The 13,374-nt window shown below is 28.7% G+C and overlaps 1 protein-coding gene across 3 annotated transcripts in view; it reads left to right on the top strand.

Moving 5' to 3' along the window:
* LOC117171185 (tachykinins) overlaps positions 1-13,374 on the top strand; it is a 133,209-nt gene that overhangs the window by 111,299 nt on the left and 8,536 nt on the right. Inside the window, exons 2-6 of one of the 3 annotated variants that reach the window (XM_033358262.1) lie at positions 4,491-4,677; positions 7,120-7,215; positions 7,855-8,112; positions 10,274-10,355; positions 10,702-10,935. In XM_033358262.1, coding sequence (XP_033214153.1) covers positions 4,492-4,677; positions 7,120-7,215; positions 7,855-8,112; positions 10,274-10,355; positions 10,702-10,935 — 856 coding nt within the window. In that variant the 5' untranslated portion in view covers position 4,491. Of the gene's footprint in view, positions 1-4,490; positions 4,678-6,933; positions 7,216-7,854; positions 8,113-10,273; positions 10,356-10,701; positions 10,936-13,374 lie in introns of all 3 variants that reach the window. The other 2 variants (XM_033358261.1, XM_033358263.1) reach the window with 2 other exon arrangements.

Raw genomic sequence — 13,374 nt, 5'->3', positions numbered from 1 at the left:
TAAATGTCATTATGGTCCGAAGAAGAATTTTACCATTCTGAATGTTTTTTTGTTTTTTATGTCAGCGTATTTCTTCGGACATTATAAGTATTTTTAATGAAAAATTATTAGGTTTTAAAGAACATTTACAGTTTTTCAACAACTTTAGATGATATTATTGTGTTTCACCTAAAATTGGTATTAAAAAAAAATAATTCAATTTAAATCCGACTATTTTTGTTTAAAATAATAAAATTAACAGGTTTGAATCAATCCGGATTGTGTTAGTTTTTTTTGTTGAAAATATATATTTTATTTAAAAATCGTTAAATTAAAAAAAAATCATAATTTTGTAATAATTTAAGTGGAGATTAATTTACGTTTTATACCGAAAATTTATACTTTCATTAGAAAAATAATTGAATTTCAAATAAAATAAAAATTTTGAGAATTTTTGCGATTTCCAGCGGAAATTGATATTGTTCGTAAAATTTCATTAGGTTAGATTTTAAGAAAGACAAAGAAATTGCTAGAGATTTTCCAAGAAATATCGAAATAGATATTTTAGATTTAAAAGAATAATCACAATTTAAATTTATGTTAACATTTTGCACTGTTTGCACCGGACATCAGTTATTTTAAACAAAAAAACATTAAGCCTAAAAAAGATTTACGATCTTCAAAATTATTTTATTTTTATATATTTTGATCATTTAGTCATTAAATTTTTAAGTTTAAGTGTTATTGACTTTCTATACCGGAAATTAATACTTTCAATCAAAGAATCGTCTCATTTCTAAGAGGTTTAACAAAATTTGAACAATTTTAGGTTGCGCTCGCGTTTTTCACAGTAAATGTGTATATATTTCAAAGAAGATCTACGATTTTAGCACAATATTAGTTTTGTCATTTGTCACCGGAAGTCGGTTATTTTGGACAAACAGTATTTTTTTAAACAAAGGATTTGCGACCTGAAACAATGTTTCATTATGTTATATTGTTATGTTAATATTCTTCGTTTAAAATTGATATCGTTAATAAAAAAAAAACAATTAGAGAATTATTACAATATTCAAATCGGTCATTTTGGACAAAAAATCATTGGACTCAAGAAATTTAACTTTCAATTTCGCACAACCTTAGATTATATTAGTGGTTTTTATCGAAAATTGGTATTTTTGAACATAAGGCAACGGTTTGATTGTCCTTCCTATTATTTTAGATGATAAGTACTATGTAATACAACAATTTTATATCAATATTATATTAATTTCATATTTAAATTTAAAAATTGCGTAATACAAAAAAAATCGCGTGCGTGGCGCGAGTATTTCTTGTTTATCATTATAAAAATAAGCATAGAGGTAAACTTTTAATAATCTAAATGAAACAAAAAATAAAATGTTTTCAGAAAGCAATTCCATGTAATTGAAAAATCTGTTGTTTTTTTAATTCTAATGAATATTATAATGCAGAATACAATAAAAAATCCATTTTTAAACCGAAATATGTCTCCTATTCTAATTTTGTTGCGATATCGTTATCATCTACTTGTCATACAAAAACATCCCCGAAAGCTATTATGCTTATCGGCGTCATCGAAGAAAAACTGGTATAATCGAATAGAATCACATCTCTTTGTTCCTCGATTATCATCCCTGTTTTTCTCGGAAGGAGAACTTTTAAACAAGCATGAAATTGAATAATCCGTGAGCGAACCCAGGCGCAAGAGAATCATTATAGCAGGGTTAAAATTTGAATATCAGCAAACTTACCTTTTCTCCTCGCCTTGAAATCAAAATAATTTTTTTTTAAATGAGCTGATAATGATAAGTCCAATTTCTTTTAGTGTCTTGGATTTTCATTTTCTTATTTCAAATTTCGATTAAAAAATTTCATAAGCATGGGTTGAATAATTTTCAAGATAATCTGTTTTTCTTCGACCTATAATGCCACAGATTTACGAGTGAAAATTCGATTTTCCGTTCAAGCAAGCTTCGCTCGTATATTGCTAATGTATAAATATTTTGTACTCTGTTTCCCAACAACTTTTATGCAGCTTTTAGTCACTCTACTTTCCTGTTCCATAAGCACTTAGACTCGACACATTTCTCAAAATACTTCCGGTAAATGTTATTTTCAATTTGTCAGCGAGAGAGTTAGTGGACATTTTTAGAAATCTTATCATTTACAAACTTCGAAGTTTTTACAAATCAAAAGTGAATTTTAAACCCTAAGTATTTTTTTCTCTCAAAAGTCTCTCTTTGGTAATAAATCAATATTTCGAGTATTTTATATAATAAATTGGTGGGTACCACCACTATAGTTGTGTAAGATATAATGTTGTTTGCGTGCACTTTATGTTGAAAATGCATCACGGGTACATTGCCACACCACAGGATTTTGAGTATGCTAGAACGAAATTTACAATTCCAATCCCTTGGTTAATTTCAATTAAATCACATCTAAATATTTAATGTCCTTGTACATTTTGCAAAGTAGAATATTTTAAGGTAAAGAAGTTATAGAATAATTAAAATATTATTATTTATTATATATAATAATCTAAGATTCATTCATTGGTCTACATTAAATCTCCTATGTTTCTTCTCGCTTTTTGGATCTTTATTCACTCTCTACAAAGACTTCCATGTCAATATAACAGTTTATTAGTAAATATATACGTCAGTTTGACATTTTGCACTTTAGGTTAAAATGATTGAATATCAAAAATGATGAAGCACAATTTGAAAAAAAATTACAGTGAAATTTTTTATTGAAAAAATGGTCCAAACACTTCGAATGTCACTTTTATTTGTCATTTCTATTATTTTAATTTATAATTATAGTTTTAAATGCGCAATTTGTAAAACAGTTTCATTTTTGGGCCTTTAAATAAAAGTTTTTTTGTTTCATAAGCAAAAATGTAAACAATGTTCGTAAAAAACTTTCAAATAATAAAAAATATCAGGAAAATTTCACCATTAAATATTTTGAAGTTGGAAAATTTCGTGTAACAAGCATTGGTAGATTTAAATATTGCAAGTTATTTGATTTCAATTTCAGTAGGTTTTAAATTTGATAATTTTAGATTTAAATATTGCAGAGGTTTTCGTTTCAGTTTTAAACGTCCGAAATTGCCTGGTTGCTAAATCTTTATAATAATCGTAGCATACCTAATTACAAGACTATATAGTTGCAGAATTTTCAGTTGAAAGGATTTATAACTAAACGATTTTAAATTGAATGCTACCAGAATAAAAGAGTATCTATCGAACTATGTATTAAAAATTAAGTTAATTTGTATTGGAAAATGTTCCGAAATATTGAAAAATTTTAACTCAACTTAAACAAAGTATTTTCTAATTGAAATGCTTGAAATTGTGCAGTGTTGAAAATTGAATTAATTAAAAAGTTAAAAATTGCATTGTTTAAAAAAAATAGAGAAAAATTAACTATCTGAAACTGATGCCTTAGTAATTGAATAATTTATTTAATTATTAAAACTGTATAGTTGTCCAGTTTCATGATAAATGTTCAATTTTTATTTTTATCCCTTCAATAAGTTGCAATTTTGTCATTAAAATATAAGTGGTTAAATTTCAAAAAGTATAAATTAACAATTTGAAAATTACTAATTTTAAAACGATTTAAATTACGCTAAATAATTCACATTTTGAAGGGATTGATTTAAAAAATGTTTCTATGTCATAATTCTTAGTAAATAAACATGTTTTTAGTTTCAAATACTTCCATTTGAACGTACTTAATTTGCAACGTTCTTTTACAAAATTTCAATATTTAAGGTATTTCATTAAAAGCTTTTTGTTATTTTAATTATTTCTATTTAAGGATAATTTAAAATTCTAGCATATCACAAGCTTTGATTTTGAAACGTTCAGTTTTGTTTACGATTTGAAATAGTCGAATTTTGATCGCTTTGAATTCCTTTTATTTGGAAATTATTTAGTTTTCCTACTTCTAATCTGAAATTGTTTGTTTTGAAAATTTTAGTATCAAATTTTCAAGTTTGAGAGCTTCTAATTAAAATTTTTTAATATCAAATACTTTCAATTTCAAATTATACAATTTAAAACACTCTCTTTTAGAAACAATACTTCTCAACCGTTCAATTCCTTTTCATTCCATTCAAAAGTTTGTCCTTTTTAGGGTTTCATAGTCCCGGACCCTCATAGTTTCAGTCAGATGTCCGCTCGTACCTTTTCCTGGAAGAAGTTTGGGAGGGAAGTATGAAATGCTAGAAAAGGACGATGTATTGTGGGGTTATAATAAGTAGGAGAGGGGATGTATGATAGGGGCCTAATTTTTCTTTTTTTTTTTAATTTTACTGAATCTAGAATTATTTGATTTGGAAAGTTTTTCATTCAAAATTTTATATTTATATTTATGTTTTTAATGTTACGAAATAAAAATCCAGGCTAATTCAGGATACAAAATCACTAAAGAGAATTTAAGTTGCTAATTTAACATTGATATTATTCTAATTGCAGAATGTTCGCTGGCCCAATAGTTTTTGCTGTATTCATAGTGACTTCTTCATTCGCCGAGGAAAGTGCATCGAATGATGTGGCACAAGAGAAACGAGCTCCAATGGGTTTTCAGGGGATGCGAGGCAAGAAGGATCTTCTATCCTCAGAAAACGACGAGTACTCGAAAAGAGCTCCCATGGGATTTCAGGTAAACCGTGATCAAGTTCTTAAAGCACGATTATTCTTTTTTACTTTTTGCCGGTCACAGGAAAATGTCTACGCCAGTAACGAAACTTCTTCCCAAGAGATCTGCTACCCATCGATTTGAATCGTTCTACGCACATTGACTTCTAATTCAGATGTACACGATCATGGGTTGGATTTTTCATTTTGTGCAAGGACTGCTCGCCATTTTAAGTTTACTTTATTTTTTTACTTCTTGTACTAATCTCAAAAAAAATCTAAAAAAAAATATTAGAGAATTATCAAAGGAGATTAATTAATTGTTAGACAGTTATTAAGACAGAAAGTTAATCTTTTTTTCAATGCCGTTACGGTATTTTTAATTTAATAATTTAGTTTTAAAAGAGATGGAAGAGGTTTGAAATTTCTATATAAAATGAGACTTGTAGTATCGAAAATAATTTTGAAAGTTTTGTAAAACTGGATAACTTGAGTTACTTTTAAATATACTCTATTGCAGATTAATTATATTATCGAAGTTCCGCGTTGTTCCGAAATTTCAAATGAGTATGTAATAAAATATTTATTAAAAGTTTGACTATTTCTCCAAACATTTTAGGCAGACTGATTCATTACCTTTTCCAGCTCCCTCAATTTTGCGGAACAACTAGACGTATCTTTAAAATGACTACATTTATTGAAGAAAAAATCAATACTGTCATTGAATTATAAACTTTTAAAAAAATTAAAATTTTTAATGATTCAAGTTTAAAAAATTGAATCTGGCAAGAATTTAGAACTTAGGGTGGTCCAAATATCGATTACAAATTTCTTTTCTTGTTGGAGATTTTAGTCAACTCTTGTGGAATGTAATCTGATAATTACCACCCAATAATTTTCAATTTCATTTCCTTGACCCCCTTGTATTGTATCCGGAAAATTCCAGCGAAAATCGAAAATCGCAGCTTGACTTTTAAATATCATGTAAGACGTCTATTTTAAAACATTTGTTGCCAAAAATGTTTATTATTCAGTAAAACGCAACCTTCAAAGTATCTTTAAACTAATTTTCAAACGTTTTAACAATTCCTGTTCAAATAAATGTTGAAGTTCAAGCATTTCAGGAATTATATTTTTTTAATATATTTCCCAATTGTTCAAATAATTCACATTTGTACCATTTTTCGTTCAAAAAAAGTGAAGTTAGTATTTTCTGGAAACAATAGCACAATAAATAAATAATAATTAATCTTTTTTAAGACCATTTTAATTATAATTATAAGGTGTTTTCAATATTTTGCAGTAATTCACTTATTATTCAGTATTTTCTTATTTTAGAACTTATAACCTAATTGTTTAAAACATTCATTTGTTTGAACGATATTTTTCTACATGTTATGGATACTTACTTTTTCCTGAGATTAATGAGGTGCAATGAAGTTCAAAGAAAATTAAATTCTATTGATACAACAGATATATAGCGTTTTTGTGTAAACAAACGAAATTGGAATAAATAATTTGAAATTATCTTAAGAAAATAAATACATTCATTTCTGTATTCGTTTATTGTGTCAGTACTTCCAGAAGCTTCTAAAAAAATTAGAAAAATATAAATTTTATAAACTTTAAAAAATATGGTGATAGAAAAGTATAGCTCTATAAATTCCTGAACTTTGTCATTTATCTCGAAAAATAATATTTTTTAACAGTTTGCAGGAACAAAATTTTGTTAAAAAAAATAATAATACATGGGGACTAACAGGAGTCAAAAATAAAATGCAGTGGCTAAAAATCATTCTCTGAACATTCTTCATGACGTGACTAAACTTTAATTTATAAAAAGTTGATAGCAAGTAGTTTTCTTCCAGGTTATTTTACATAAATTTATGTTTGCAAACGGAAAAGAAATTTTAAGTTTTTGACTGAAAACTCTAGAATTTACTGAGAAATTTTTCAATATTTTTTATGTCAGAAAAAGACTGCTCGAACAGGAAATCAGAAAAATGATCTAGAACTATCTTCAATAACTCATCAAACAGGCAAATGGTAAAGGTCACGTTCCTATAGGTCCGGGGAAACGAAACATGAATATGAATCTATTTTTCTCTAAAAAAAACCTCGTCAAATGAGCAAGATCTTAAATTTAATACAACCCAGCACTGATACATAGCAATTGAAATATATTCATGAATAAAAATGACCTATTTTACTTATTACTTTTCATGAAATTTAATCGTAGACTTTATAACTCAAAAAAATAATGCTTGAAATTTAATTGCAGGGTATGCGTGGGAAGAAAACTGTGCTCGGACCCGACATAGATGAAAATTTTCTCTCCGAGAATGCTGATAAGCGAGCACCCATGGGTTTCCAGGGAATGAGAGGAAAAAAGGAATACCTGATACCAGTGTTTGAGGATCCTTACTATAATGAAGAATACGAAAAGAGAGCACCCATGGGTTTTCAGGGTATGCGTGGAAAGAAAACTATATCCGATGAAAACTTCAGCAAACGAGGTCCTATGGGCTTTCACGGCATGAGAGGAAAAAAATCATTCGAAGAGGTAAAAAGATTCAACAAGTTGGAAGCAGTCGATTTGTTCCCGTAAATCCAGAAAAATTCGAATCAGCATTATATTTACGAGGCTATATAAAAGATTCTATATCAGCGCTGCATCTTCTTTACTTAATCTTCCATTCCTTCCTTACTTTATAGAAATAATAGTTCACGCTATTTTTGTTTACTTTAGATTCATCAGACAGTGCTTTTTATTGATTAAAGGGAAACGTATTGTAGTTGAAAAAAAGAATTTTTTAATATTTAATTACATTTCTACAAAGATGAATCTTCCTGATTATTTTCTGATCTATATTTCTTTAAATAATCGAGAACATTTATTTTAATATTAATACGTTTATATTTACATATAAAACTAACTTTATGTTTTCCTGTTATATTCGCTAATAAGGATTTTAGTCGATGCGCGTTTAAGCCTTCATTTAATAAAAAAAAGCCTGGAAGTATTCGCAAAAAACAAGGATTTTCCTCATAAATATAGTTAAATACTAATTTTTTGTTTCCCTAACGTTAAATCAGGAATAATTGACATGGGTGCCAAGTTTTTGTTTTATATACCAAAAAAACCTTTAATTTTAATTAAATAATTTATTTAATCACGTTAATAGAAGACTTGTTTTTCTAGATTTTGGAAGACATAGAAAAGAGAGCACTAATGGGATTCCATGGAATGAGGGGTAAAAAGTCCTACACATTTGATTACCCTGAAGAATATGAAAAAAGGTCCTTAGCCATGGGATTCCAGGGGGTGAGGGGAAAAAGGGAAGAACTTACTGAAGACTGGGGGAAAAGGGCACCTATGGGGTTCCAGGGAATGAGAGGCAAAAAGAACTCGCTGGACGATGTTCAAGAATTGCATAAACGAGCAATAATGGGATTCCAGGTAATCAATTTTGTTTTTAAGAGAAAAGTTTTAAGCAGCAATTTTTATCAATAATATTTATTTATATTATAAATTAAATATTCACAAATATCGTGAAGAAATTTAAAAAGTAACGTACAACTTATAAGTACTATGGGTGAATTCACTATGGATGTATTTTTTTGTGCTAACCTTATGAGCACAAAAATCTCGCACTTGTTTTAACAAGTTGATTATTCTATCTTATGCCGAAAATATTATTTTCAGAAAATCGGAGAACCATCAAAAGATCAATCAATGTGTCTTGTTGAAACAAATTTTCTTCAAAGTAACAGTAGTGGTATATTCTAAATTTTAAATAATTCTTCCTCTTATAAAAAGTATCCTTTTTTTTAAATTTCATACATCGCTATTGATATATCAAGAAAGGTCATTAAAGGTTTTTCAATAGGGTGATTCAGAAATTCATTGGAATTTTTTTTTTCGTGCAGGAATGCAACCATACCTCCAATTCGGTTTCAAAGCCAAAAAAAGAAATTGCATTTTTTGGGGTTGATTCTGAACCAATCTATTTAAATTATTCTATTTTCCAAAATATATTTATTTTTAAAATAGTTTCTATTCAAAAAAATTTATTTTATTTTTTGTCAATTTTATGTTAATAGGTGCCGCCAGACAACCGCAATTTACCTAAGTATAATACACAGGAAAAAATCACATTTTGAAATTTTTGTAATACCTTCTATGAGTTTGAAAAAATGTTACGGGGAGATTATATGACTTGCCATTTAAGAATTCTATGTATCATTCACATATGGATTTTTCACCGAAAAGTACTCCTAAGTCCAAAAATATAAATTCTGCACGATACTCACGTTTTTTTCACAAAAAATTATTATTGTTCGCCTACTGGACTATTCATCAATATTATTAAGTAATTTGATATTATTGAAACAAATCCAATTTGTTTCAATAATTGTCTCACAAAATCAAAATGAAAGTTGTCTTTTTATATATTGATAACGTTTTAGATACTTCCGATTTATTATTTAATGAACATCCACATGTTTAAGAAAATTCCGTTTATTTAAATGTTTTTTTTTTAAGTCAACTTTTTCTCGCAGAATAATAATGGAGGTTCCATTTTAATATTCTTTACAAGTTTTCATCGCCTCATATTTATTATTTAACAAACTCTTATTTGTTTTAACAATATTTTCAAATAAATTTGGGAATTTTCTTTCTTTTCTGCTATAAATATTACAACTAGTGATTATTGAAAAAAATTATTTTTCCTGCTTATAAATTGTTTAAATAGTTCATTATTATTTAATTCCAGTATTTTGTGGAATCGCAACAATGTGTGTATCGTAGTTTCTTTATTTGTTATAAAATGTTACTGTACTTTGTCTGTCAGTATATTTTACGAGACAGTGTTCTTTTACTGCTGCCTAGAAAATTTCCCTGTATAAATAATTGTTTAGACAATTCCGAAAGATAATCAAAGAAGTATATTTACTTAAAAAAATAATAGGTATCACAGCAAATCAATATGCTCTCCTGAATTTACTCATAGAAATTCGTTAAACAAAATTAATCTGTTAAGTAATATAGCGAAAATATCAAAATATGTAATATAAAAAGGTAACGTATACTAAAACGTATAAAAATAAAAGTGGTCTTCTCTCGGATTTTGTCAAATAATAAATCAGAGGTATGGAAAACGTATTAAATATATAAAAAGGCAACCATCATTTTGATTCTGCTAGAAAAAAGAACGAATTTTTTAGAAGAAAAAAAACAATTATTTTAAAACAAAAATAATTATTCTACTAGACCAACAATAAAAATTTGTTGCAGAAGAACGAGAATGAAGTGGGGCACCGTAGGAGCATGTTAGGGGTTACACGCCACAATACTTATTTCAAGAATCCCATAAAGTGATTTTTTCTTATGTATTTTACACATTTACATTGGGAATTGCGAGTACCTCGCAAAATTTCGACAAACAAAAATATGCATATGGATTTGGATTCCACATTTGGAATCAAATTATAGTAATATAATAATAATAGCAACAAAGACTATCATATATAACTATCATTAAAGACGCATTTTACAATTTTTAATTTTTAAATTGATAAAAGATCCTATCAATAAATGAATAATTATGGGATTTCAGGGAATGAGAGGAAAACGGAGTGTAGAAAATTCCTATGGATCCACTAGTGACTCTACCAAGAGGGCATCACTGAGTTTACAAGGTAAATAGACCTGCATTTTTAATTTTTTAATTAACAACTGTTAATTGCGCACGCTTTACGTTCATATAACAAAAAACTTTAATATGTAGAATGGGGTGGTGAAAGTAAAATGAAAATATACATTTCAAACCCCAGCTTCGACGCCTACAGTGGATTCTATTAACCAAAATCGTCTATTTAATTTTTTATTAAATTCTGCCCTCAAGTTATATTAATCACTATATTATATAATTAATTAGGGAATAATAAAATTATAGATAATTACTTTTTCTAGTTTATGATTTTTGAAAGATTAATTTAGATAATTTTCGTTAATTTTAGTCCCGATTTTTTTTTAATCGAGCAGGCTCATTGAGAGATAGAGGGGAGAGTGCACCCTACTATTTCAAAAAGCTATCGCCTTTTCGGTATTTCGGAATTCGAGGTAAGAAAAATCCACGCTGGGGTATTCGGGGAAAGTTTGTGGGAGTTCGAGGAAAAAAATGGAAAGCCTCACCATACGAGGATCGGATTCAACTAAAAAAACTATTTGATAACATCGAGAGGCTGAACCGCTTGTCAGGATCGTCATCAGTATTAGGTAACTCAAAAGCACACAAAAATTCGGCACGTGACCTTTGAACTCTTGGTCTTCCTCCCTTGAATCCCAGTAATTATATTTTAGTTCGTTTTTCAATAAATGTACTAATATTTCTACAGGGTGGCCACTGGTTTTTTTACTGTCGGTCCAATAAAGACCGAAAAATAATATAATCATTTTTCTGCTCCACATGAACTGGAAAATAAAAAGAAATTGGAAAGGGTGGTTTGTGTTTTACTGTGAAAATGTAGGATATTCTGGACATCACGGAAATTTTGGTGAAATATATTATTTTCCAAGCCAAAATATAAGACACATATGTTTTATTTTTCACCGGGAAATCGTTTTTTATGAACTTAGGACTGCTCGAATATTTTTGGAGAATTATGAAAAAATTAATAAAAATTCCTTGAGAAAGTCGTATTTTTGGCACAATTTGACATAATTTTATTTTCATTACAGCGACTTGTAGTTCAATATACGTTATTTCGAATTCCTTGCAGAATCTTAAACATTTTGAAACATGACTAAACTGAAGTAAATTATTAGACAAAATAAAAAAAGCGAATTTTCTCAAAAAGGCTATCTTTGATTATTATTTTCTTGATTCTTTTTTAGATTCGTCGTGATATGATAGATACTCGTATATCCGTTATGTTTGTTCTTGCTAAACTATTCCTTCATATATTAAGCTTATTTTAAATGATATAAAATCATTTTTTCAAAACATTAATTTTTTTAATCTTCATAATTTTATGTCTCAGAGACGCTTAAACCATATGATATTACTTAGTTTTGCCGAAAAATAAATATCCCGAACGGAGAACAGCACCCTACTACAAAAAATATTTAATAACAGTATTAAAATATCTAAAAAAGTAAAAGTAAATGAACTTAGGAAAATTTCCGAAAGTTTGAAACCAGAAATTTCAAAATCCCGAATTTTCAACATTATGAAATTAGTGAACTCCCAAAATTTCTAATTGTCAAAAGTTCAATTTCCCAGCAAAAAAATTTTTAATTCATATATTTTTTCTTAGCTGTTAGAATAAAATTGTATTCTAAATCTTACATACTACAGATTGAATAGATTTCAATTTAATAGAACTTTTATAAATGTTAACAATGCATATACATACATGTAAAATAACACTCCAATTAATAAACATTCTCGGCAGTTTTATTTTTTTATTGTTAATCTAAAATGTCGGAAATTTTCTTTTTTCGCTAATTTTCGGTTCCGGTAATTACATATTCCGTATTTCGTAACATTCGAGATTATTCTTTATTTTGGCAAAATTATGGCTTCCTGATAATAAGTTTGATATAATCATGGTAAATTTAGTCGAATTAAGTTACAAGTTTCATATCGCGACTTTTATGCCATTACAAGTAACAGAAAATTACGAAATTTTAATTTAGGGTTAAGAACCCCGCACTAAATGTATGGGAAAATGGCTTTCGGCGGATTTAGCTGAAACTTTGTAATTTTTAAGTTTATAAGTGCTGGATGAAATATCCGTAAAAAAATCAAAAAAAATGGACAGTTTTAGCGCTAAGCGCTCAAGATCAGTGAATCAAACGAATTACAACAGATTTTGTTACAAAAGCGATGTCAACATAGAAATCACGGTTCAGACCGTGGTCTGTCATATGTTCGCCTACATCGTTGACTCATATAGCGCGCTTCTCAAAACGATCAAACGCTAAGCGCCCAAGATTTTAACTTGACTAATTAATCACTTCTTTGAAGGCAGAAATGGTACCCAAAGTAACATTAGTAACTAGAGCGCACATACCGATAATAACATTCTACCGTACGCAAGAGAGTTGAACGCTAAGCGCTCAAGATCAGCGAATAAAACCAATCCTAGTAACTTTAGCGACAAAAGCGATGTCACTATAAGAATCACGCATCAGAAAGTAGTCAGTAATATGTTTAGCCAAACCAATGTGTTATATTGCGCGCTTCTCGAAACGATCAAACGCTAAGCGCCCAAGATTTGAACTTGACTAAGTAATTACTTTTTTAAAGACAGAAATGGTATCCAAAGTAACATTAGTAACCAGTGCGCACATCGATAATAACAGTGTACCCTTCGCCAGAGGGCCGAACTCTAAGCGCCCATGATCCTTGCTACAAAGGATTCTAGACGCTGCTAATAGAGGTGAACAAGCGAACCCGAATCAAGAGCCAGAAATAGTTTAATATTTCGCAAAAGCTACTGGGATTGGTTCTATTTGCTGATCATGGGTGCTTAGTGTTCGGCCCTCTTGCGAAGGGTACACTGTTATTATCGGAATGTACGCACTAGTTACTAATGCTACTTTGGGTAACATTTCTGCCTTTAAAGAAGTGATTAATTAGTCAATTTAAAATCTTGGGCGCTTAGCATTTGATCGTTTTGAGAAGCGCGCTATATGAGTCCACGGGATAGG

This window comes from Belonocnema kinseyi, chromosome 4 (assembly GCF_010883055.1).
Source record: "Belonocnema kinseyi isolate 2016_QV_RU_SX_M_011 chromosome 4, B_treatae_v1, whole genome shotgun sequence".
Taxonomy (NCBI): domain Eukaryota; kingdom Metazoa; phylum Arthropoda; class Insecta; order Hymenoptera; family Cynipidae; genus Belonocnema; species Belonocnema kinseyi.
Note: the sequence above shows the minus strand (reverse complement) of the source record. Positions and strands in the feature narration are given on the sequence as shown.